Genomic DNA, 24,989 nt, shown 5'->3' with positions numbered 1-24,989 from the left:
TAACCGTACGTTTACGTTGCCCTTGCTCTTCTTGTATGCGTGATATAAAGGAAAAGACACAATCGGCAAAGGTTCCGTTTAAAAAACAGTGCCGGGTTATTATTTACAAAAAAAAAAAAAAAGGAGCAAGTATGCTTTTCAGGTGTTTACTAATCACCTTGATTACGGTTTCATTTGCTCCCCGTATGCAAGCAACGCCTGTGGATGCACGAGGTATGTTGATTTTATCTGTAGGCCTACTTGACGAAGGTGCTGTGAAGCTATACCACAACAAACGCATCGATGATTTTTGGGTTGACTCGGTAACGGAAGAGCTATGGTGCATTCTGTCTGCCTGTACACATAATAGCGTTGTCTTGTTATGCGTGTACATGAAAAAAAGAAACTGAATCGGAAAAAGATTTTTTTGTTAATTCAGCATTTCTCGACATTTACATATTTTTTGCCTTTACCTAGAAATCGTAGGAGTTGCTTACTTTTGTCCGGAAGATGGAGTCTATCCCAACTACTATGACTGCACGACTTTCATCACCTGCTCCAACGGCCTTCAGTATGTGATGTCTTGTCCGGAAGGGCTTATCTGGAACATCGACACTAACGAGTGTGACTGGCCGCATAACACTGAATGTGTCAGTTACCCACGTAAAATCAACTACGGTTAGTGCAGTTTTTGAGCGAAAAAAGGGGACTTTTTTTTATCGCCGTTTTTCTTTCCAACTACTATAGGTCAATAGACTTATGGATCGAGTTCCTTTTCGTAGTCGGCTTCCACTTCTATAAAATGCGATTTGTTTCTGGGTTTAACACATATTAGATTTCTAGTCTTATATAATGGCTCCACATTTTTATTTGTTAGCCAATCGAATATGTTAGTCGGCTGCTCGCTTGGTTGTTTCTCTTCTGATTGCAGAGCTATTCCATTCAGCAAAAATTCGTTTAACTGAATTCTAATAATATAAGAAGTTAACAATCTTTGTCGGATGTCTTACAGCCACAGTTTTTATCAGTTTCAGTAAGTTAAACTTTAGAATTTGTTTTATCGATGACGCCAAAAGGTTCCGCGAAACAGGAGATGAACGTACTAATCGTTAAAACTACAAGAAATGTTTTGGAAACGCATTTCACGAATAGGTAAACTAGTAATAATAAGCTAAATAACCGAATTACTGCATTTCCTCCTCTTTCACTTAACATTAACATAAAACAAATTATATTTTAAATAATGGTTAATTATTTGCAGTTCATAACTTACCGAGAAAAGTACGCGTAAGTATTATTCGGTACGCCATTTCAGATTTGGTATGTAGTTGGTAAATGCCATTGAGCAAGCCCACTTAAAAGTGGTTCTAGAAATATCTCCCTTGACTTGGCTTGGCGCAAAGATTGTTCACTCGAGCCTTCAAGCCCACAAGTTGTTTCCGACATTCATTCCATCTTTCCCAGAAGGTCTACGTCCGCCTCTACAGTCGGACCATTTAAAGAAAGAATGAAAGCGTTCTGGCATTTGATTGCGGCGGCGGTCGTCATCCTGTTTCATCCGGTAGCCACCCAAGCTCCTCAGACAGCGGCTACTGCGGCATCTTTAATCACGTAAGTTACGCAATTTTTTTATTGGTTTACTTACGCTCGTGAAAACATTTTTTCTTATTGTTCATTGGCCGACGAGCTACTCTGTGTTGCAATATGATCGGCTTGTATAAAACGATGTCTGATAGCTATTTGGGATTGAACTTTTCGTCAACGAAGGGGGGATCGGCAAGTTTCTTCAAGTGTACTCCTTTTTTGCGCTTAAAGACGTACACACTGTCGTATCGAATTACCTCAAGCCCGCCTCATGGGGTCTATCTAGTTGCTCAAAAACAACCTTGCCCTCTTTCTTTTTTGCGGGCTCCCTGCTACCATAGAAATAATAGTTGTCGAAACGTCTGCTGAACACATGTGTGCTAAAATAACAAAAACAAAAATATGCCATTTACTTGTCAAGGCACAGAAGAAGAAACTCTAACCCGGGGTGAAGTACATACAAGAGCAGGACAGTGGGGGAGGGGTGTCTGAAATTCAAAGACAAAGAGATAACGGAGGCTCATCGGAGAAATATTTGATTCTCGGTTTAAACACGGGGATTAGGAGCCCATTGAACGAAAGAAACAACGCCCATTTCCTGTTGTGAGAAACTAGTTGCCGGCGATACGACAAAGTCTGGCAATGTGACAGAGGTCGCTGTTTCCCTTTCGATTTCAAGCAAACTGATGATGTTGCTTCGGTCATATTTGTTTCCAAGTGAATTAAAATTCGTTGTCCAGCGAGTTTTCTGGAAACAATGCTCTGACCTTGATTCAAATTAAATGACCGATTTTAAACCGCAAGTTTTTGAATTGCTATTTTTCATATTAATTCGTGCCAATCAAATTCAATCATGCTTCCTATTTTTAGGCATGCCGACATAAGGGACGCAATTTTGACGCTTGTCGGTGCAGTCAGAGAACAGACTGGTAAGCTCGAACGTCACGAATTGCGTGAGAGACAACTAGGAGATGCCCTGACACGCGCTCTCCGAGAACACGATACAAGAACACGAGGCCAGGATAAAAATCTGGAGAATCTGGCGATCTTGATGGCACGTACCGATGAAAGGCTTCGCAAAATGGAAGAGATGGTCATTCAGGTAAAATATGGAAAACAAAATGTTATCATATCCTGAAGGAATTAATTATCAATTTCTATCAGAGAGACGAGAGAGAGAGGATTCAACTACAGAAGATTACGGATAATACTGTGGCTATCCGCAATGGAATCGAATCGGGTAAAATCAGTAGCCCTGCTAGCAGTGCCCCAGCTCCAGCAACCCATTCAGTTGGAGAATTAAACGAAGTTTTGAAACAGCTGACCCGTACTCGTAAAAAAGTCGAAAGTGTCGAAGAAGCCTTGCAGAATCGTCTGTCTGTCGTGGCTAATGAAGTAAGTTTTGTCTCATGACGGTGGCATGTAAGATTGTGAAATGATATTCATTTTTATTCATCAAGGTGAAAATTGTCGGAGAGAAATATGAAACGCGTAGCGAGAGACTAGAAAGTTTGCAATTGACCACCATGGAGAACTTGGGTAAAGCTCAAGCTGGAGATGCCGAGAAACTGCGGGCAGCTTCCGTCAATCTCGTAGCGACGGAAGGCAAATGGCGACAGTTTTTCAGCGACGCCCAGAATTTGGTTAACCAATTTGGTGTCGGTGTCAACCGCATCTCAGATCACGTGAAGCTTAACTAAATTTTCGCTTGACGTAATGAAGAGGCTTTAATGAAAGTTTCATATTTCCAGGCTAGCCGGATGAAAAACGATACTTCAGCCATCTTAGTTGGGATAGAGAAACTGGAAACCTCTTTGGAGAATGCAGTCAGCTCGGCTTCCGGATCCAGCATCAATTCTGAATCACTTATTTCCGCTATTCAAATTCATCTGAAGCCAACTCTTGATGCTGTCCATTCTTTAGTCAATGAAACACACCGTTCACAGATCAAATTAGACGATAGCTTCAGAGAAGGTTGGGAATCCCTGTCACGCGGGATTGACAAGAGTGTGGTGAACGTCACTGATGTCTTCGAAACTCGTCTCGCCACGTTTGAAAACAAGATGAGCGAAAGTCAGAAGCTCATCCAAGATCAAGTACCTTATCTACTAAATTATGTTGAGATTACGTTTAAAATCCGGGCTGTTAACTTTGTTTCTTTTAGGTGGAAGAATCAGGAAATATGGCTGAAACATTGGCTGATAGAGTGGACAAGAGTTACGCTGGCCTTGCTAAAGAGATCAACGGCCTACAGAAAGTGGAACAAGTTCTTTTAGATACGGCTGATGGAGTTCTGGATACGAAACGACGTCTCGAATTTGCTGTCCAACAAATCTTGCTCGAACTTGGTGACTCAATTCGCAGACAAACGGGCGATCTGAACTCGACTCTAGCGCGCAAGGTTGACGATGTCACTTTCTCTGTCATTAAAGATCAAAGCACTGCGCTAACCAATATGACGAGTAAACTAGAAAACGAACTGGGACAGGTACGTGGTTTATGAATCTATTAGAACTCTGCCCTAATTGTGGAATGGTTGTTCCGTACATCCAGGTGTGGCGACAGATTGGTGTATTATACCAAAGTGCCAGTCAATCGCAAGAATTGTTGCAGCGTGTCGAACAACAGACGGCCCAGCATGTTGGTGGCAGTCTTCAAGCCTTGAGCAGCATGGACAAACGAGTTGGCCAGGTATGGAAATGTTTATGGCGATATTGCGAATAATCTTTAATTTACCGTTTTTCTTTGTAGGTGACTGAACGAGTCAATGAAGTTGACGATCATTTAAACTACCTGCTCGGCCGCTTGTCACTTGTTGTCCAGGAATTCAATCAAGTTAGAGGTGGATTGGGCGAGGCTCTTGAGTCACTTCGTTCAGGACTTGCAGTCACAGGTCAACAGTCGAATTCAGCGGGCGGTAAAGCTTCTTCACCTCCATATGACGTGTCTAGCGGTGCACCCAACCCAGAAGACGTTACCATTCTCACGCGTAAAGAGAATATTAATAACGACAGTGACGAGAATTGATGTTTCAAAGTCTTGGCTGAATCATAGACTTTAGTATCGATCTTCATGACAAAATCGGAATCAGTAGAAGTGCTAGAGATTTAATTTAGTTTTATTTTGATGTAGTTATAACTTACATTTCGAAACAAACACATGCAATCAATACAGTGCCTATTGGCAGAGTTAGCCACTCTGATAGCAAAGAGTGATTCTCATCGTACGCCACCGAATAAAATTACCACCCCTTTTTTAAAATTTTTATTCCTGTCATTCAAACAATCACAGAAATGCAGTCCACATCCATTTCCAAAAGCGAATGACCGGTTGTCGAATTTTGCATCTTTTAACGCATAATTAAGTTGTTCCTGCTGTGCTTGTCGACTGGATACGTAGCCCAGTCTGCCTTTTCTATTTCCCCAATCAAATGTGAAATGTACACTCGTTGTCAAAACAAAAAATACATTAGATACACATTTGTACATTGGGTTTATGTTTTACACAGTAATATACTGTACCTCTAATGAATGATGGTACATTCAGCGTTTTCAGATTTCCTTCCCTTATTCTGTTTAGTTTCCGATTGCTGAATCGCAGTTAAGAAGAGTGAAACGAAAAGCTATCGTTAGGTTAGCAAGTGATTCGTGTGAATTGTAAATACCACCCGAGTCCCAGTTTACAAGACATGCCTTTGCGCGATCGCTTTCGCAAGATTATTCGGGAACTTGATCTGGGAATCGAACGTTAATGACCGTGAACGTAGCGTCAAGTACAAAAAAAGAAGCATTACAAGCAAATATCCGAAAAAAATACAGATCGTTATGCATTATATGACACTGGAATTCCATGTAACTTAGCATGAATCCTATTTAAAGATCAAAATGGTTACTAGATTTATTCATTACAATGAAGCACATAATGTGAGTTCAGAACATATTCAAATCAGTCAACTGATTGTCTGAGGAACATAAAAGTGTGTGAAAGGAACAGTTATTATCTCAAATGCAGTTAATCCATGGATAAGAATGGTAACTGGTGGTAAGTTTACGTGCTTGCTAAGCGCAATCGTCAAGAAGAATCATAAAAATAATGCATTCAGATGATGAAAGCTGCCGTTCGTGATTAGTTAATTGCGTTCGTGGGTTATCTGCAACGAATATCTAGCTCACGAGCACTTCAAATTGGATTCGATGTTGACTCAACTGAGTATTTATCCTCAAGCTTGAAATTAAAAAATACACGTATCTATCAACAGTATACATATCAACTTAGACGGTTATTTGGTTGCTTAACTAGTCAGAAAATTTTTATGAGTCAGCTTAGAATAATAATTGATAGTCTTTTATTATTTTACTCCGTTTTAAGCTCATTACTTTGAGAGGTAGAGTCTAGAGTGAGACTGACACCGTGAGAGATGAGACGGCACACGGGGCATACGGCACACGGGGGACAAGGCACAGGGCAAACGGGTTTATGTCCAAGTATTTGATATGGCGATCTGGCAACATTTTTTCTTTTTTGCAGCCCACGCCATTTCATCTTGTTCCGTCGTCGTCTCAAACGTGCTGTTAGTTTTAGAAAAAGAACGTGTTTTAACCATGGCTGATGTAAGCACACAACTACACAAGTAGTTTAAATTTTTCCAGAAATTTTTAGGTTTTTTTTCATGTCATCTCATCATGGTTTAAAATGTTGATTTTATGTAAAATCTCCATATTTTTTTATTTCTGGTTGTATTGTCTCATTATTTTTTGGTTTTCAAATTGCATATGTTCATGTATGCTAGTAATTCGGTATTTCATAATTTTCGCCTTATTTTATTATGTAGGATCAGAAACCTGATGCAGGTGATGCCGGATCAGAGTACATTAAATTGAAAGTTGTGGGACAAGATTCAAATGAAATTCATTTTCGAGTAAAGATGACAACACAAATGGGAAAGCTCAAAAAGTCCTACAGTGAACGAGTGGTATTATCTTCATTTCAGTGTAACCTTATTCTCTTTTCCTGCATTTTTGGTTTGTGCTTTATAGGGAGTGCCAGTTACTTCTTTGAGATTCTTATTTGATGGAAGACGAATTAATGATGATGAAACCCCAAAACAGGTATGCTATTGTAACATGGAATTTGTTAATGCATCACAGGCAAATTACTGTATGAAACACTAATGTTCTAGTTGGAAATGGAGAATGATGATGTCATTGAAGTTTACCAAGAACAAACTGGTGGCAAGTAATTTAAGAACCTCGATGCATCCATGGAAAAACCTTTCCACATTTTCTGGACAAACTGTCTTTTAATTTCCAATGTTGTCATCAAAATTATCGCCCTGCTTTCTGTTCTTTTCATTTCCAATCGAATAAATAAAACCATTTTCGTAATTGAGAATGATTCTTTCGTTAGCTCGTGAGCACTCAGCCACTTGTTCCTATCATGTTAAGCTACAAATATTGACACTAGAGGTCAAGGATCCGGCTTCGATTTCTTGGTTTTTGGTCGCAAAGTGCGTAACAACTTTCTCGAGAGAGGATGCGTTGCACAACGCTGCTGCTTGGTAAAAAAGAAAAACGTCAGTCAAAACATATGTATTCTAATTTTGTTGTTCAGTTATGTTAGTGGGTACTACAACAAGTTGTCAAATTCCCAAGAATGGCAAACCAATATGTGGAACAAACGGCGTATCGTATGTCGACATAAAGGCGCTGCAGTGCTATAATAAGGCTAACCGTTCTAATAGTATTGTCTTAATCAAATCTTTGATCGAGTTTTTCTTTTCATGTGAATTTCTTTCCGTTATCATAGTGATCAGAATAGCTTACAGGGGACGCTGTCTTCGTCCCGAGATTCCTCAATGCAATTTTTCTGCAACCGCGAAAAATGTATGCGGCAACGATGGACTTACCTACCTCAATTCCGCAATGGTGGCCTGCAAAAACAAATTACAACCTAACAAACGTATTTTAAAATAATATTGCGATTAACTCTAAAACTAATATCTTCAAAACCATCTTAGAGGTGAAAATCATTGGTAAAGGACCATGCAAAAAAAATAGTCGAAGGAGAAAGGGGCCCAAAAATTTAAGTACCACATCCAATCGCAGAATGAACGCAGAGTGAACGCAAAAGTAGGATAAAAAGTGACCTGCTAATTTCATTGACCATGTTAAGAAGAACCTTTCATTGGGAAACATATTACATTATTCTAAGAGTACAAGTTGACTTTATCAATTACTCAATTCTATGGTCGATATCTGTTTGAAATACACTACTTAGTACTGACGAACATCTGCTAGCATGCAAAAAACCTATAAACTTTTCTGTCTGCCAACACCGGTTTGTCATTGAAGTTCGAAGTTAATGCAAAAGCCGGGTCGCTGTAGTTTTTATTACTATGAAACCGAAATGTATTCTACGACTCTATAAATCACAATTATTTATTCAATGTACTATTGACTTTTTCACCTAGAACTTGAAATCCTTTTACGGCATAAACATTCCTCTACCTAGTAGAAAAATTTTAAAACGACGAATTCGTCAAATGAGGGATAATCAAACCGAAAAGTCACGTGACTTGAACGTCACGCTACCGATACATTGCGATCCAGATTTTCAATTCTAAAAAATTGCGCTGCTCTAGCTACGCCTCTAGCGTATAAAGCTATGAACTATCGGCAGAACCCTTGACGTTCATTACTTTTATTTCCATATTTATACGTGTGAAAATTAGATGGTTGCTCTTCTAGCAGCTTAATAATTGCTATCCCGTTGAGAAAGATTAAAACGTAAAATTTGTAAATTGTTAAATAATAGGGTTGCGTGCTGCTTCCTCTGACAATAGTTTCTCCTGTTACCGCAGGATGCGCACAAGACAAGACCGAAAGGTGTGGGCGAGTGCTAGATTCATACGCATGCTATACATGCAGCCTACTAACATAGCATTCTGTTCCTTTTTGACGTGGCAACGTAACGTTGAATAGCTAGTTGAATAGGTCTTCGTCCGCCATTATTAACCCTCTGCTCGTAGTCTAATTCGGGCTCGTTCATTCGTTGGTATCCGTTGTGTTCGATTCAGAGTCCGTAAGTTACTTACAATTTACTATTAAAGCTTCGAATAATGCAGCCTCTCAATACGCTAACGATTAGTTTCTAGTACGACGTACTTAACTTGAAAATTGTAAATTTGTTTCTGTCGAGTCGGTTCTCTCAATGAACATCCCAAGTCGGCGTTAAGCTAGGGTTTGACAGTTGCACAATATCGTGTTAGAATTAAGATTTTAAATGCATTGAGAGGTGTCTTTTAGATTCATAGTGTTTTAATCACTTTCCTTGGGTTTCTCAGATTATATTCCTAAGTTGTTACATCAAACTTTGAAATGGGAAACGTTTTTGCCACCCTGTTCAAAGGCCTTTTTGGCAAAAAGGAAATGAGAATATTGATGGTTGGACTTGACGCAGCTGGTAAAACCACAATCCTCTACAAACTTAAGCTGGGTGAAATTGTCACAACCATTCCCACAATTGGTAACTCCATCTTACCATCCCATTTGCCTTGCAGTTTAAGCATTTGTGTTTGGATTTTCTATTCTAGGTTTCAATGTGGAGACAGTTGAATACAAAAACATATCCTTCACCGTGTGGGATGTTGGTGGCCAGGACAAAATTCGACCTTTGTGGAGGCATTACTTCCAAAACACACAGGTAAGTTTAATAAGAAATGAAGTTATGAATAAATCTGATTTTCTAATAACGTTTAGGGCCTCATCTTTGTGGTTGATTCGAACGATCGAGAACGTATTGGTGAAGCCAGAGAAGAATTGATGAGGATGTTGGCCGAAGATGAACTCCGCGAAGCTGTGTTACTTATATTTGCCAACAAACAAGTAAGAATATATTTCTAGTTAATAATAGAATCACATCTGACTAACACGCGTTCATTCTGACAGGATTTGCCGAACGCTATGAATGCTGCTGAAATCACAGATAAACTTGGGCTTCATTCTCTACGCAACCGCAACTGGTATATTCAAGCGACTTGTGCCACTAGCGGAGACGGACTTTATGAGGGACTTGACTGGCTTTCAAATCAACTGAAGAATGCATCGCGTTAAAAACAAGACGACAAAATTTTCAATTCATATTTTTTCAGCTCTAGTAATCCTTGCCTCTTGGCCTCCTTCGCCACCTTTTTCATCTTTTTTTTGGCCCCTCGCCCTTCCATCGAGAGTAAGAAAAAAAGGAAGGCAAAACACTTCTGATCCTACTTGAGGATCCTCTCGCTGCTCTTACAAGGGACATTCCTGGTTTATTCATTTCAGATAATTTCGTTTTTTCTGTTCAAAAATGGAAGCAAGCTTTTTTCTAATGTTCGTAATCGGTTTATTAGCACTTGAGGCAAGGACTTCTGTATATTGAGAACCAAAAAGGCGATTAAAAAAAAGCAGCGGTATTGAACAAGTGTTGCCACCTTTTGTTTCTGTTTTCCGTGTGCTACAGTTAGGCCCTTATCATCTCCATCTTTTCATCCCTTCTATTTTAAATCTAAATTTGTCTTGTGCAAAAAAAGGTAAAATCCTGAGTAAGCCAGCAAACAAAATCGATACCAACGATGAAACGATCCCTTTTTATTTCTTTTTCCATTTTGTTGTTTCCTTTTTATTGGTTATCTTTTTCAGTTTATCTTGGAAAAAGTCTTGGAAAAGAAACAGATGGGACGAACATCGCGAGTTTCTCTCAGTGTGCTGGGTGATTCCAGCTGGATATGTGCTGTTTGTTGCATACTAGGCAATACACATCTGCCCAGCCGTTTACATTCTATTCAGACTAATTGTCTTGCATCTGATGGTCATGTCCTTTTCCCTTTCGATAAGAGAAATACTTGATTTCTGGTCTGTCTTAAACTGTCCGATTTCAATTTGTCTTTTCAGTGGTGCGAAACACTTGTGTTTTCATTAGTAATTTTGTTTATTTATCGTCGCGCCAGTACTTTCTGGTAGTAAGCTGGGGATGCTTCATGACTACAGAATAGGAGTTACTGGAGTTATCTATAAAAAAAGTTAGTCAAATGGCATTCCGTACCTGCTGACGATAGAAATTGTATGTGTATGTACTGTATGGTATATATAGTATAATTCGTGAAGTACATAACCAATTTTTAGGGGGATTTTTAGAAAACCTGCGACGCCAGCTTAAACAAGTAAGGCACTACTCCTAAGGGAAGAGCTACGTTATATTTTAAACATTCCTTTGGTTATTAGACTTAGGTTAAAGAACGGAATTAAAGTGCTTTTGGCTCAACCCAGAGCGCAAACACTTATTTCCATTTTCCACAAACGGTTTCCATCGTTTCCATTTTTCGTTTCGGTGACAATTACCGTTGGAGCCCTTAACGTATTGTAGCGATCATTGTAGGTGTAGTAGGTATTGTTCAGAAGCATTAAGACAGAAATGAAGTTCAAGATTTTTCTTTTCATTTTAACAATATTATTTAGTCTGTGGTGGCATTGTATACATTATTTAATATGTGCATGTTAAACCTGAACTATAGTTCATGAAAAATCACGATTTTGGTCAAATCCGACTTTTGTCTAAAAACACCAAATTTGTGCTGCTTTTGGTCATTTCAACTCAAATTTGATAAGGATCACGAAAATCCTACTCGTTTTGTTATAAGATCACTATTTCCGGAGATATTTACTACTTCCGGCTACTTCCGAAAAATTTTCGTGACAATCTGCAAAAAGTAAAACATGATGAACTGTATTGTTCTAACAATTTCAAACACTTTTCTCTTCTATGATGAAGATTCCGAGTGACAAGTTAAATGGGTGTTTGTTACGTTATCCTGTTTTGTGTTTCGAAGGATTTTTTGTCTTAAGCGAAAGTTTCCAACAAATAATTTTATTTTGCATTGTCAATATTATTTCCTCGGGAATTTTGTACCAGCGGGACGAAGAAGAATTACACTTGGTTACTACAGCTGCCAGGAACGCCACTAAGACTTGAAACGAAATGATGCAACACCTAATAGCGACGACTTTCTTTAAAATAATTTCAGGAGAGTGTTAAGTCACCTCACCCCTCCAAGTGAAGAAGTAAGGGAACAAATAGATTAATAAAATAAGAGACATTTGTCACCTCGGTTTCGTCAATAATTGATCGACTATTTACTTTTTTACAATAATCTATAACTGAACTGTATCCATAAATGAAGATTCCATACAGTTGAATAAGAAAAATGATCTTTCCTTTTTAACTTCACCAACTTGCTGTATCTTTGATCAAGTTAAAAGAAATTGGATATTGATCAAACGGGAATACAATTAACTCTAAACCTAGACATTACATAAAAGCAAAAAATTTGTAACAGGAAAGAACCTCAGGTGTTCAATCTAAGTCCTACAGCAAATAATTAACAAACATTCATCTGACAGCAAAATTATTAATGAATACTAGGATCATTCTGCTATTAAAGACTTCTGGTACAATTCAATTCAAAAAAAGAGATCTGGTTCTACTAGATAGTGCTCCAGTAATGTAAAGATATTTACTAAAACTTGTTTGAGCATCCATCGAGAGACTGAACAATTTTACCAGAAACATGTTATGTATAACAAGTTGGGAGAATTTATCCAAAAATTGAATCACCAACAAACAAGTAATTTTGACGCCAATGTTCCACATGCAAGTAGAAAGACCCCTACGACAAACGGAACTGAAAGGAAATCATGATTAGCTGTTTCTGATGTTCATCCCGTTTTGAGGATTGCGTCCGTGTCGAAGTGCGCTAACAGCACTGTTTTCGTTAATTTTAAAAACGGCTAGTTTAACGAGAAAACCAATGACTAAATCGAAATCATCCTTCAATTTCGATAATACCGTATGATTTTTGGAGAATTTCAAGAGATGTCGTTTTTGGCCAATTTTGACAAAAGTGGGAAGGCTATACCCTTCCCACTTCTTCATTTTTGGCCAAATTTCAAATTTTGCTTAAAATACGTGATTTCGATTCAGAATTGAATGAAAATCAAGGAAATCAGGGTTATTTTTTTATTGGTTTTATAGTTTTTGATTTAAACGTTAAAAACCATAAATTAAGTTGGTGCGCTAACAGCACTGTTTTCGTTAATTTAAAAAACGGCTAGTTTAACGAGAAAACCAATGACTAAATCGAAATCATCCTTCAATTTCGATAATACCGTATGATTTTTGGAGAATTTCAAGAGATGTCGTTTTGGGCCAATTTTGACAAAAGTGGGAAGGCTATACCCTTCCCACTTTTTCATTTTTGGCCAAATTTCAAATTTTCCTTAAAATACATGATTTCGATTCAGAATTGAATGAAAATCAAGGAAAACAGGGTTATTTTTTATAGATTTTATAGTTTTTGATTTAAACGTTAGAAACCAGAAATTAAGTTGGTGCGCTAACAGCACTGTTTTCGTTAATTTAAAAAACGGCTAGTTTAACAAGAAAACCAACGACTAAATTGAAATCATCCTTCAATTTCGATAATGCCGTGTGATTTTTGGAGAATTTCAGGAGATGTCGTTTTTGGCCGATTTTGACAGAAGTGGGAAGGCTATACCCTTCCCACTTTTTCATTTTTGGTCAAATTTCAAATTTTGCTTAAAATACATGATTTCGATTCAGAATTAAATGAAAATCACGGAAATCAGGGTTATTTTGCTATTGGTTTTACAGTTTTTGATTTAAATTTAAAAAACTATAAAATAAGTTGGTGCGCTAACAGAAATTTTTTCGTTAATTTTAAAAACGGCTTGTTTTACGAGAAAAACAATCACTAAATCGAAATCAGCGTTCAATTTCGATAATGCCATGTGATTTTTGGTGAATTTCAAGAGATGTCGTTTTTGGCTGATTTTGACAAAAGTGGGAAGGCTATACCCTTCCCACTTTTTCATTTTTGGCCAAATTTCAAATTTTCCTTAAAATACATGATTTCGATTCAGAATTGAATGAAAATCAAGGAAAACAGGGTTATTTTTTATTGATTTTATAGTTTTTGATTTAAACGTTAAAAACCATAAATTAAGTTGGTGCGCTAACAGCACTGTTTTCGTTAATTTAAAAAACGGCTAGTTTAACAAGAAAACCAATGACTAAATTGAAATCATCCTTCAATTTCGATAATGCCGTGTGATTTTTGGAGAATTTCAAGTGATGTCGTTTTTGGCCGATTTTGACAGAAGTGGGAAGGCTATACCCTTCCCACTTTTTCATTTTTGGTCAAATTTCAAATTTTGCTTAAAATACATGATTTCGATTCAGAATTGAATGAAAATCAAGGAAATCAGGGTTATTTTTTTATTGGTTTTATAGTTTTTATTTAAACGTTAAAAACCACAAATTAAGTTGGTGCGCTAACAGCACTGTTATCGTTAATTTAAAAAACGGCTAGTTTAACGAGAAAACCAATGACTAAATCGAAATCATCCTTCAATTTCGATAATGCCGTGTAATTTTTGGAGAATTTCAAGAGATGTCGTTTTTGGCCGATTTTGACAGAAGTGGGAAGGCAATACCCTTCCCACTTTTTCATTTTTGGCCAAATTTCAAATATTGCTTAAAATACATGATTTCGATTCAGAATTGAATAAAAATCACGGAAATCAGGGTTATTTTGCTATTGGTTTTACAGTTTTTGATTTAAAATTTAAATACCATAAAATAAGTTGGTGTGTAACAGAAATTTTTTCATTAATTTAAAAAACGGCTAGTTTAACGAGAAAACCAATGACTAAATCGAACAGCGTTCAATTTCGATAATGCCATGTGATTTTTGGAGAATTTTAAGAGATGTACTTCCCACTTTTTCATTTTTGGCCAAATTTCAAATTTTGCTTAAAATACATGATTTCAATTCAGAATTGAATGATAATCACGGAAATCAAGTTTATTCTTCAATTGGCTTTATAGTTTGTTTTTTTGTAACTTACCGTAAACAAAAAAATATAAAGTTGGTATGGTAACACTACTTTATTTTCGTTTATTTTAAAATCAGCTAATTCAACGAGGAAACCATTTACTAATCGAAATTAGCAGTCAGTTTTGATTCTACTGTGTGACATGTAGTACGACATGCAGTTTCGCAAGAGTCCCTATCGGAACAATCGAATGATATTGATGTTGGCCATTTCCTTCAATGATTGACATACTTAGTTCTGTATAAGTTGATGCGGTGTGGAATTGGCTATTTGTACTAACGATTAAGATAAAAGTGAAGGATACGTTGAGGATCACTGGATCGCTAACAAAATTGTGTGTGTAAAAACTTACCATTATTTCCGTAAAAATGGGAAAACTGACCATAATTTCCGTTAAAAAAAAATTGCTCGGCAATCTGCAATCTCTCTCCGTTCAGACTAAAATTACGGGGTACCCGACATTAACTCCAGCGTTATCTACTCTACAAGACGATACCAATGTCCGCGTTCTAGCTTGAAAGGTAAGAAAACGTATAAAAGATTAATGGAGGACCCTGGACCCTTTGCGAAAATGACGGCATCTATCGGGAAAAATCTCAGAAAAAACGTGGGTCGGTTGAGATGAAATGATGAGTCATTCCGTTTTGCAAGAATCCCTATCGAGAAATTCCGTTTTGGAAGAATCCCTTTCGGGAAATTAAAATCGCAAAAGGAGTTAATCAGTGTTTCGTTAAAGAACTCCAGAACAAAGAAGTGAAATAAATCCCGGATTCAAAAATTTGTATCCCAAATCAGTTACACATAAATATACAAATAATTATATGCGAATTTTTAGGTTTAAAGGGAAAATAGACAAACAAGTATTTGAGAAAGAAAATCAAACAGGATGAATTTGATAAAAACGGAGTGGCACTTTGAACTTACGACCAAAAAGCCAATCGTGAAATCGAGGATGAAAGGATATTATTTCATAAATGAAGCTCATATCACAGTTTTGGCCTTCTTGAGAATCACGCCAAATGCGCAAGATGATGCGATTCAACAGTGGTGTATACGAGAAAGCATCCTCTCCTCCAGTAATCTATATGGCGCTGGGTATATGCGGAGCTCGCGCGGAAAAATTGGACACTGTCAAAAGATAGTAAAGCTGCGACACTTTCACGGACATACAAAAATAATGGCGATGATTGAAATTTTTTGTTCTTTCTTCGTTCATATCTCTATCGCTCACACACGAGTCAACATTAATATATATATATATCAAGGCACCTTCACACTGAACCTGAATGCTTCATCAACTGGAAATCTGCAAATACTTTTCTGGTACTCGTAACATGATTGGACTTGATTAATAGATAATGGTTTGAAAAATCAAGAGATAAAATACACGAAAAGCGATATGAAACTTGATCGGTTATTTTCCCAACGACGATCAAGACTTGAATCCTTTTCCGCGATTAGAGCTCCGGGAATGTCAGCAGGTAATCTAGCAGTCGGTACACACACGCAGAGTTACACGCACACGCACATACTGGAGGAGCTATCAGCCAAGGGAGCTTCGTCAATCATCTGCAGTGGATGGGCGGGACAGAAGTTATGGCACTGACTCAAGGATCAGAGATGCTGGTCTTTCTTATCAACTTTCTTTTGTTGCTGCTTTTTCTGTTGGGCGGCAATCAGTTTGGCAATGCGCGACTGAACGATATTCAGGTGACGGACAATATAATCTTCGTGGGGAGCCAGTCGGTGAGCTTGTTGCAGACACTTTTCCGCAGCGCTTAAATCTCCTCGTTCTACGTAGACAACGCACAGATTATGCTGTCCTTGAACATTCATCGGATCCAGCTCTAGAATTCTGATGTAACACTGAAATGAAATCAATAGACAAATTAGATAATCGCTCGAGTTTCTGAAAGGGAATTATATTACTCCTTCAGCGGCCTCGAGATCTTTCATGCTGTTGATGTAGATGTCGCCCAATAGGATCAAGCCTTTGATGTGATCCTGATGATGATGAACAAGTTGTTTGAGAAAGGGTACCGCTTCCAATGGCCGTCCGGTGTCACTTAGAAGAAGAGCCAAATTGAAAAGAGCAGATCGAAAATTTGATTTGAGTAGCACCGATGCCTAGCACAAAAGGAAAATACGTTCAATTAAATCAATCAAAGGAAAGAAACCCACAAATATGTCGACGTACTTTAAAATAATGCTCGGCCGATGGCATGTCACCGTTATCCATGGCCAGCATTCCGAGATTGAATAAAGCTCTTTCATTGCTGGGGTCCAGTTGCAGCAAATGTTTTAAACGTTTCGTGGCTTCCCGTCGACGCCATTGGGTAACCTCGGTGTTGACTTCGTTTTGGGAAGAGTCCATATCGATGTCCTGCAAAAGAATTCATATTAGCATAAAGAAATGAGAGTTGACAGCTAAAAAAAAAAAAAACACATTAACAATGAAATTTTTAAAATGGTATTTTACGTCATGATGGACTTTGTCGTTTGCAGCCATTTCCTGGAGGACGATGGCCGAATTGAGTAGTGAAGCCTGATGATCGGGTTCTAGTTCCAAAGCCCGTTCCAGGTAAGCCAATGCTTGACTTGGTTTGCCTTGTTCCAACAGAACCACTCCTAGCTGTCAACGTAATTGAAAAGCGAACAAAACTCTTTGATGATTGCTTTTGATTTCAGCAACAAAGACGATAATTAATACTCACGTTGTAATAGATATCAGGATTATTCCTGTCATAGAATAAAGCTTTCTCGTACACTTCCTGGGCTTCTTTAGTCCTGAAAGTCCCCCATGTAAAACATAGATTTTAATAAGATGTGATGGTTGGAGTTGCGTCATCTTACACGTACACGTACCTGTTCATTTTGATGAGGATGTCTCCTCTGTTAATATATGCCTGAGTATAATCTGCTCGCATGGAAATAGCCTGGCGATAAAGAGCGTCCGCTTCGCCGAGCCGGGTCTCATTGCGGGCGATGAGATTGGCCAGATTTAAGAACACGTTCAGGTGATTAGGAGCGATGCGAGCTTGGTAACTCTCCCCGGGTTTGGCTCTCGGTAGCAAGGATTTGGCCTGTTAAAAGACAACCCCAACACCAGTTGATATCAAGTTTCTCGCAGGGGATCAATTTGAGATTTGAATTGCCCTTGTAAGGTTGCAAGCGAACACAACGTTACCTTCAGATAAGCTTCTTCTGCCTCTTTGAAGCGCCCCAGGTTATTGTAGGTACGACCGACATTGATGTGAGCTCCGATGTCGTCATCTTGAACCCTGTGAATCAATCAGAGATGCAGGATTACAGGACCGAGTGAATTGCTTGGGCTCTTCCTGGTAAAGCGCGTAGTATTACAAATCGTCTTACTTGACCGCCTGCAGAAAGTATTCGAGGGCTTCGGTGTACTGAGCCTGACTCTCTAGGGCGTGTCCGACGTTGTTGAACAATTTGGCATTACGCTGATTGACTCTTAATCCGGCGCTGAAGATAGCCTGCTCCGATTCCCAGTCAAAGTTGCGAGCGTACGTCTTCAGACAATGGAACGCAAACAGTAACAGAAAGCCGAGATGGACTACTTTTGACCAGCTGAAATACGTGGAAAATAAGTTTGTCATGTTAACTGGATATTTCGTTTCATTATCGTCATTAAATCAAACCTCGGTTTGGCGTAATTTGCTAATTTCGACCATCCGTAGGCGACCAGCAGGCAGAAGCCCATGGAGGGAATGTAGAGGACGCGTTCCGCCACGACGAAACCAACGGGAAAAAACAAGTTGGACGCCGGCAAAAACGGTAATACCATCCACGAAAATGCCTGTCCAATTAAAAAGCCGTTACACTGTTATCCTCTATCATTATCTTAAAAACAAATAAACACAACCGACGCGAATTAGGAACATACCGTGATGATGATCGGGTCTCCTTGTATCAGCGCCGCCCACACGAAACGGGCAGTGATGAAAAAGAAAAGTAGAGTAGCAAGATTCCGTGGATCGGCCAGCGATTCGACGAGGGCTACTGTGCCCATTGTCCAGTCACAGCAAAGGGACGACGGGAAGGTCAACAACCAGCCGTTAAGAACGGCCAGATAACTATAAGTCAAGTGACGGCCAGGGAAAGACGAAGCTGACGCTGGATTATCGAACCTGTAGAATGTAATGCATCGAAACATATTGAAAATCGATGTATTTTTATCTAAACAATCATCGCATTTAGTTGAGAGAATAAAACTCACCGAGTGAAGACGGGCAATTGCGATCCCATGACGTACATCCTGGCACCAAGGAGGGCCAATGTTGACATGGCCAGGACAGCGGTGCGTTGGAAAATCGAACGAGTTCGACCGCAGCTGGCGGCCGCCAGATGTAACGCTTTGCTTCCAACGTGGCTGGAACTTGTCCCGGGCATTGCCAACTGTCCACCGGCACCAAGCGAAGCCTTGACGACTTTCATTAACTGATTGCCATACAGCTGTTGTTGTTTCGTTTTTTTGGTTACACGACATTGTATGGAAATAAAGTCTTAGTTAGCAAGATAATCGGATTCATTAAAGATTGATTTGCAGTTCAAATGAAAAAAATAATTGCTTTGCTTTTAGACCGAGGGCATAAAAAGAGTAGCGCGTTCGATAGGCCGCTGTAGGGAGTTGTTGTCACGGTACATCAATTCGTGATCGTGGAAAGAGGCTTTTGACTTTGCTCTTCTATCTGACTGACAGGGTTTCTCTTAGCGCCATCATGCTTGCAAGTTTTTATTCATGTTCGCCCCCCCATCTGTCTAGCGAAGCGTTACCGTTAACAAAACTCCCAGCGAGAGCAGCAAGTGAATTCTACTACGCTCTGCTGTGTGTACATAGGTAGTGTGCATAGCCTATTGTAACGCGAGCAAATTGAACGACCCCTGGCGGCGACGGAACGATCACTCCAACGTCCATAAATACTTGATTGTATCACTTCAACAAGTTCAAACGTAAGCATACATTTGACATCTCTTATTCAAACAGTTCCTAAGAACGAACGTCAAAAGCCGAAGGGAACTGGCACATTGTCAACAGAAACTTCTCGGAAAGGGGCTGAGGTACGGATTGTAAAATTAGCAGATGTATAGTATGTAAATGGAGCGTATCAACCTCACCTTGTTGATGATGCACAGATCGTAGATGAGGCAAATGCCTACGACTGTGATTCCCTGCTCTTTGCACAGCATGCCGCAGGTGACGAGCGCAATTGTTACAGCCAGGCCGCTCCATCCTAATGTCGAATTATTCAAACAAGTAAGAATCCATTTAGACATCGTAGAGGAAACGCAAACGAAATTGATTTTTAAAAATGGAAATAGGAGATGTTTCATCTTTGATGACCAGTCCTCCAAAATGTTCTATTAGGGGGGGGAGGGATAATCGAATGGGCAACCACATTCTTAGAAAAGAGAAATACGATACCTGTTTTTCCCGATCGACTGATGCTGTTGCTATAAACAAGGAAAGCTACCAACGAAAACGCAGCCGAGAGCAGCTCGGCTCGTCCCACGACCCCGGTCACCTATACAACAAAACAAGGTCGAAACGTGAATCATCCGCGTGAATTTCATCAAGCGTTACATGCCTGGTCAGACCAGTCACAACATACAACATTTAAAGGGCGTGTCAAAACGATGAGCGTAGGCTTTGCGATCTGATAAAGCCTAAAATTCCAAGATGGACTTACAGTATATGACGTCGGCGTGATAACGTGAACCCCTAGAATGTGTTCGACACACAACGCGCGGCTGCCAAACTATGCAAACCCACGACGCATAAACGGCAATGTCACGAAGGGTCCATCCCACACGACCGACGACTTATTTTTTTCTTGCATTGTTAAACCCCTCGTACGTGGCTTCTCACTACGACTCATCCGATAAAAACTTTTTCGCGCTACCTCGTAAAAAGTTAGGAACGATATTATACGTTTAATTCAGCGCTGTTTAAACAAACAATTCGTTTTTACTACACTGGAAAGTAAACCTAGTTTTCTTGCGAGCAAGGAAAAGTGGGATTTGAACAACTTATCAAGCAATCGCTTAGTTTATGAAATCGAAAAATAGACAAAACAGAGGCAGGACAGACAGAGGCGAAATAATGACGTGCGCTTGCATTTCTAAAAAGTAGGCAATCACTAAGCGAAATAGAAATAAAGCAACTCAATCAGTTGACGACGCTCAAGCTGATCACACGGACGGATTTTCAATTGAGAAACTTTTTTCTTTCACCATCACAGCTTACGAAGACGAGAGTTCAGCTATTAAATTTAGAAGAAAAGCGTGCGTGTAGGCGGCACTGTAAACACACGATCGTCGCTATGCCTGCGCGTGCCGTGTATACAGTCCACGTGAATGATTAAACTTGCGTCCCTCGATCCCCTTCGCCACACATCCCCTTTTTTTTTCTTCCTTCCAAAATCGAGTCTTTAATGTTTTTCTGTCTAGCTGTAGTCACATCACTCCCCCCCTCTCTCCCCGTAGCGCTAGTCCTCTAGCGAGTAGCGTCTGATTGGATCAGCAAACGAAGGACGCTCGGCTACTAGGAGATAGCCGGGGCGACCCTCGTCCGTTTCTTTTATCCGCTTATGTTGATGTCGACCATTTCCAATTCTTAGGGCAAAGTATAGGCAAGGCTACACATGCTGCAGGACTTTGACAATATGGTTCTAAATTTTTCATCGCGTTAGTCGGTATCGCTCTGCTGACCAAACGCACACAGCCTCGGTGTAAGTGATTCGAGAGCGGGTGTGCTAGTCGAGGATGATGGACGCAATCTTTTTTAATATACAGTCAGAAAGAGGAGGGGAGAGACCTACCGCTTCCGTGTGTATCGGATGTACAGCGAAGAGAAGCGCCGCTACAAAGGCCGTACTCGGAACTAGGAACATGACGCATAGCCTGTTAAATCGAAATGTTGAAAACATTTATTTAATTGATTGACCAATAATTAACAGTAGAACATGTACATAAGATAGAGGAAGAGAAAGCAAATACGCAGCTATGAGGAAGATTAAAGTTTTCAGAGTTTAAGCTCGTTCTTATCTTTAATTTGATTTGCTACATTAATGTTTTACGCAGCTTAGTTTTAATTAAAATTAATCTACTTCAATTTTGCAGCTGATTGAAAATAAGGAGCCAATAAAGAACGAACCAATTACAGTGGGTGTTCGTAAAATTAGCGACAGAAAAAAAATGGAATTCATAGCGTGTACGAAATTGTGCTCATTAAATAACGTGAGAATCGCCATTCCTCATCATTTCAGAAGTTCACACATCATCGTGCAGCCAATGTCATATAATACTATTAATGTCAGATCATCGCGAACCCCAGACAAGGTAATGAGGTAATGGTAGAGACGACAGTCTACTTTTGATATATTCAACAGTCCCTGATTAATATACGCGCACATTCCAGCTGAGTCATTGGATATGGCACGGGGCATCCGCCAAAAAGTTACAACGGACGACACCATTAGTCAGAGCAGCTGCGCAGCCGACAATATGCAAACGATAACTTCCATTTGGCAATTTAGTCTGATTTAATCCGTAAGAATAGACGGATTGAGCGGATGACGAGCGCCATGAAAATTGGAATGAATTTTAGTGATACGGAGGGGGAAAAAAACGAGGAAGGTTCCGGGAAAGAGGAGAAGGGGAACATGAATTTCAAACTAATTTCGATCAATAAACACGACAAACAGCGCATTCTATTACGATTCTTTATTGCTATTTGCAAACGCCCCACATAGGAAATGACGTTTGAATTGGGCTAAACTCGCAGATGAATTTTTGAAAAATAAACAAACATTGTTGGTACATGTGCAACCGTGAATTTCCTGCAGTGCCGATCCCCCTGAAATTGCGGAAACAATTTCCCGTTCATCGAATAAAAGAAGCCACAGAGAGGTAAAAACATGCAAGTTTATTGAGAACAGATTAAACAAAAAAAAGAATTTATTTTTCGTTATTCCGACTGTTATTGGAACTTATTCCGCAGAACTTGGAATTGGGACCGGTTATGGAGCGAATTGCTTTGCTTTTCTTTCTATTTTACTTGGGTGTCTCTCTATTACTGACAGGCAAAAAATAAAATTAAAACAACAAAAAAAACCCATCACTCCACATATAATGTATGCATTGACATCGAGTTAAAAATTCACGATGTCAAAAACACTTGTGCATTACGAAACAGACCTCGGTGCATCAGCAATAAGATGTCGCTTTCTGAACAACCCACGTCCCTCTAATTTTGCCATCGAGTCTTGTACGAAAGCGAGCACCAACTCACAGAAGAAAACTTTCGTCATAAACTGGGAAACGAGGCGGCCTGATCAAGATCGCAGGCCAAACATAATTCTAATCCGGGTCGATCTATATTTTCAGTTGCTTGCGAGTTTGAGAAAAGGTTTTTCTTTTTTCTTTTTCTCCCTTAAAAAAAAACTAACGTAAATGCACGACCAACCAGTTTGCTTGCTTTATACACTAAAAAGCGCACAAAGCAGAAATAGTGGACGGCTATAAATTGTGTGTAAGACGGGCGGGGGCACGGCCTTGGTCGCTTGACGGAATCGAAAAGAAGGCCTTAGTCAGGCAGTCCATCACGCGCGTGAACGATTCAACGGAGGGTAGTCCTAAATCCATATCAGGATCCACTTTTCATTTTTCTCGTGCGTACATTATTCTCTGACATTCGCCTCTCTACCGCCATTTCTCGTCTATTTATTAGACATCGTCTCTCAGCATCCAAGCTGCTATGAATCTGTCGCTTCCTCTCAACGACTCAACTTGCCGGATGCCCCTCGCTGCGGAAAAGTTATAAGGGGCGGCGGCATGCGGCGATTCGGGATGAAAACTTCCATGGCTTAACTTAGTGACGCTTTGCTGAGAAAGATATCCAACGAAAAATATGGTGGACGACAACAACGTTCAGCTGGCGGATAATGAAAGTGCGGCACCAACAATATAGGGGACAACAAAGGCAAGGCCAGTTCATCGAACAAGTTTCATTCTATCAAAATGAGAGCATGTTTTCAAAAAGTCTGGGGAAAAAAAGAGCTTTACGAGATTATTTTTGCTTCGATCCTCTTTGCTTTCTCCCTTTTTATGTGTGGATTGCGGCATAGTAAAGTTTGGATATCCGACCACAGCCGTTGATTTCACGTTCGCTTCGTCGGCTCCTAAATCCTTTTCACATAAGAAATGGCATCGTCTTCCCTTTAAAACGAACATATTTTATTGTCCATCTTCTTCTTTTATTACATCCAATCTGCGGTGATTGTACGTCACTTGGTGGGACGGACTTTTGCACGTAGAGGCTGTCCCTTGAGTTGCCTTTTCGGAGGTCATGGAAAAGTTACGCTACGCCTCGCATTAAGCGAACACAGGGCGTGACACGGTAACAACACCCTCGGCCGCACAAAGTTATGTTGCGGTCACCGAAGAAAAACGCCCATCTTCTCAAAGTTTTGCGGCATCCCATTTGCGTTCAACTTTGGCCGCCCTGATTTGCGCATACGTGCGCAACTCCAAGATGGCAGCACAGGCTTTTGTTATCTCATTGTTTTGTTTTTTTTTGTACTCTAATAATCACTAAAGTTGAAAACCATTCAAACAGTTAGCGCTAGAATGAGCACTAAATTTGAATTTGAAATGATAAAATTCATTTGTTTTTTCTTTCTTGACAATTGCGTATACTGTACGTGATGGCATGGTATGAAATGGGGATCGAGGGGCCACGAAAAATAGAAAGAAAGCTTCGTGAATTAAAAGAAGAGAAGCAAATAAATTGTGCAAAAAGGGCGGGTGAAAGTCATTCTTCATGTATTCGCCCTTTTTTTTTCTTTCCCGGAAGCTAAAGAAGACGAAGTGGATAAAGAGAATGGGGAAGAAAGGCGATCATCACCGACACCAAGAACTGGATGAAATATGGTCCTCTTTTTTTTTCCATCAGCATTCAACATCCCATATTTTTTCCCCATTATTTTATTTCATACAGCCCCAGCAGCTACATCACGCCTGTTTTCTTATTTTAATGTAATACTATCAGATAAATAAATTGTACTGTACGTTAAGCCAGCGTATATAGACTTATTCGTTTTGTTTTTATAGTTATTCCTAACGGGATTGACTTGTAAAAAAAACACACACAAGAAAACGAACGAGGCTAAAAGTTTTGCCCATTAAAAAGGCATATCACAAACAAAAGAGAGAGAAAAAAAAAAATAATAGAACGACAGAGAGAAAATCTACTGAATTATTATTATTTCTCCATCGCTCTTACATAGTCTGTGTTGCCTGTTAGTTTCACGTTGTCTACGTTTTTAAGGTGAACTATAAAGCGTAAAAAAAAAAGAAAGAAAACAAGTGAAAACTTGGTCACGTGATCTTTTGTTTGTTTACGCTGGTGTTATGTTATTAAAACTTGTCAATTAGTCTATACAGTAATTACAGTCA

At 39.4% G+C, this 24,989-nt stretch overlaps 5 protein-coding genes and 1 long non-coding RNA gene across 8 annotated transcripts in view; 4 read left to right on the top strand and 2 right to left on the bottom strand.

The window, feature by feature from the left end:
* Positions 1-1,057: 1,057 nt before the first annotated feature.
* LOC116915381 (putative leucine-rich repeat-containing protein DDB_G0290503) lies at positions 1,058-5,048 on the top strand. Its single transcript, XM_032920490.2, has 9 exons — positions 1,058-1,131; positions 1,444-1,590; positions 2,434-2,665; positions 2,728-2,958; positions 3,024-3,248; positions 3,315-3,659; positions 3,728-4,051; positions 4,117-4,254; positions 4,315-5,048. The coding sequence occupies exons 1-9, from the start codon at positions 1,073-1,075 to the stop codon at positions 4,588-4,590; spliced, it is 1,977 nt and encodes a 658-aa protein (XP_032776381.2). The 5' UTR covers positions 1,058-1,072; the 3' UTR covers positions 4,591-5,048.
* A 993-nt stretch (positions 5,049-6,041) lies between these two features.
* LOC116915513 (small ubiquitin-related modifier) lies at positions 6,042-6,954 on the top strand. The gene is made up of 4 exons (XM_032920672.2): positions 6,042-6,173; positions 6,395-6,535; positions 6,600-6,671; positions 6,743-6,954. The coding sequence occupies exons 1-4, from the start codon at positions 6,057-6,059 to the stop codon at positions 6,800-6,802; spliced, it is 390 nt and encodes a 129-aa protein (XP_032776563.1). The 5' UTR covers positions 6,042-6,056; the 3' UTR covers positions 6,803-6,954.
* Positions 6,955-6,965: 11 nt separating this feature from the next.
* LOC116915508 (serine protease inhibitor dipetalogastin) lies at positions 6,966-7,849 on the top strand. The gene is made up of 4 exons (XM_032920666.2): positions 6,966-7,120; positions 7,174-7,302; positions 7,369-7,521; positions 7,580-7,849. Exons 1-4 carry the CDS (start codon positions 7,096-7,098, stop codon positions 7,681-7,683), a joined length of 411 nt encoding a protein of 136 aa, XP_032776557.1. The 5' UTR covers positions 6,966-7,095; the 3' UTR covers positions 7,684-7,849.
* Positions 7,850-8,481: 632 nt separating this feature from the next.
* On the top strand, positions 8,482-10,373 carry LOC116915477 (ADP-ribosylation factor 1). The gene is made up of 5 exons (XM_032920635.2): positions 8,482-8,643; positions 8,906-9,087; positions 9,155-9,264; positions 9,321-9,446; positions 9,510-10,373. Exons 2-5 carry the CDS (start codon positions 8,940-8,942, stop codon positions 9,672-9,674), a joined length of 549 nt encoding a protein of 182 aa, XP_032776526.1. The 5' UTR covers positions 8,482-8,643; positions 8,906-8,939; the 3' UTR covers positions 9,675-10,373.
* A 4,174-nt stretch (positions 10,374-14,547) lies between these two features.
* LOC116915593 lies at positions 14,548-15,017 on the bottom strand. The gene is made up of 2 exons (XR_004390168.2): positions 14,863-15,017; positions 14,548-14,785 (listed from the first exon to the last, which is right to left on the bottom strand). It is a non-coding gene; the product is annotated as an uncharacterized LOC116915593 (long non-coding RNA).
* A 256-nt stretch (positions 15,018-15,273) lies between these two features.
* The window catches only part of LOC116915369 (protein O-mannosyl-transferase Tmtc3), a 44,831-nt gene continuing 35,115 nt past the window's right edge, over positions 15,274-24,989 (bottom strand). For all 3 annotated transcript variants that reach the window (XM_032920475.2, XM_032920476.2, XM_032920477.2), the window contains 14 exons: positions 21,353-21,434; positions 19,957-20,056; positions 19,650-19,765; positions 18,751-18,986; positions 18,418-18,661; positions 18,173-18,330; positions 17,883-18,101; positions 17,698-17,791; positions 17,376-17,593; positions 17,225-17,297; positions 16,990-17,142; positions 16,708-16,893; positions 16,440-16,637; positions 15,274-16,376 (listed from right to left, as the gene is read on the bottom strand). In XM_032920475.2, the coding sequence (XP_032776366.2) occupies positions 16,125-16,376; positions 16,440-16,637; positions 16,708-16,893; positions 16,990-17,142; positions 17,225-17,297; positions 17,376-17,593; positions 17,698-17,791; positions 17,883-18,101; positions 18,173-18,330; positions 18,418-18,661; positions 18,751-18,986; positions 19,650-19,765; positions 19,957-20,056; positions 21,353-21,434 (2,329 nt within the window). In that variant the 3' untranslated portion in view covers positions 15,274-16,124. The remainder of the gene's footprint in view (positions 16,377-16,439; positions 16,638-16,707; positions 16,894-16,989; positions 17,143-17,224; positions 17,298-17,375; positions 17,594-17,697; positions 17,792-17,882; positions 18,102-18,172; positions 18,331-18,417; positions 18,662-18,750; positions 18,987-19,649; positions 19,766-19,956; positions 20,057-21,352; positions 21,435-24,989) is intronic.

This window comes from Daphnia magna, linkage group LG2 (assembly GCF_020631705.1).
Source record: "Daphnia magna isolate NIES linkage group LG2, ASM2063170v1.1, whole genome shotgun sequence".
NCBI classification, from domain to species: domain Eukaryota; kingdom Metazoa; phylum Arthropoda; class Branchiopoda; order Diplostraca; family Daphniidae; genus Daphnia; species Daphnia magna.
Note: the sequence above shows the minus strand (reverse complement) of the source record. Positions and strands in the feature narration are given on the sequence as shown.

Bases quoted from the DNA above. Each gene is read 5' to 3' on its own strand.
- LOC116915381 (XM_032920490.2), top strand. From the start codon at position 1,073: ATGAACGTACTAATCGTTAAAACTACAAGAAATGTTTTGGAAACGCAT. The intron at 3,249-3,314 runs GTGAAGCTTAAC...TCATATTTCCAG, and splicing joins TCAACCGCATCTCAGATCAC to GCTAGCCGGATGAAAAACGA. The intron at 4,255-4,314 runs GTATGGAAATGT...TTTTCTTTGTAG, and splicing joins TGGACAAACGAGTTGGCCAG to GTGACTGAACGAGTCAATGA.
- LOC116915513 (XM_032920672.2), top strand. From the start codon at position 6,057: ATGGCGATCTGGCAACATTTTTTCTTTTTTGCAGCCCACGCCATTTCA. The intron at 6,536-6,599 runs GTATTATCTTCA...TGTGCTTTATAG, and splicing joins AGTCCTACAGTGAACGAGTG to GGAGTGCCAGTTACTTCTTT. The intron at 6,672-6,742 runs GTATGCTATTGT...CTAATGTTCTAG, and splicing joins ATGATGAAACCCCAAAACAG to TTGGAAATGGAGAATGATGA.
- LOC116915508 (XM_032920666.2), top strand. From the start codon at position 7,096: ATGCGTTGCACAACGCTGCTGCTTG. The intron at 7,303-7,368 runs GTATTGTCTTAA...CCGTTATCATAG, and splicing joins TAAGGCTAACCGTTCTAATA to TGATCAGAATAGCTTACAGG. The intron at 7,522-7,579 runs GTATTTTAAAAT...AAACCATCTTAG, and splicing joins CAAATTACAACCTAACAAAC to AGGTGAAAATCATTGGTAAA.
- LOC116915477 (XM_032920635.2), top strand. From the start codon at position 8,940: ATGGGAAACGTTTTTGCCACCCTGTTCAAAGGCCTTTTTGGCAAAAAG. The intron at 9,088-9,154 runs GTAACTCCATCT...TTTCTATTCTAG, and splicing joins CACAACCATTCCCACAATTG to GTTTCAATGTGGAGACAGTT. The intron at 9,265-9,320 runs GTAAGTTTAATA...AATAACGTTTAG, and splicing joins ATTACTTCCAAAACACACAG to GGCCTCATCTTTGTGGTTGA.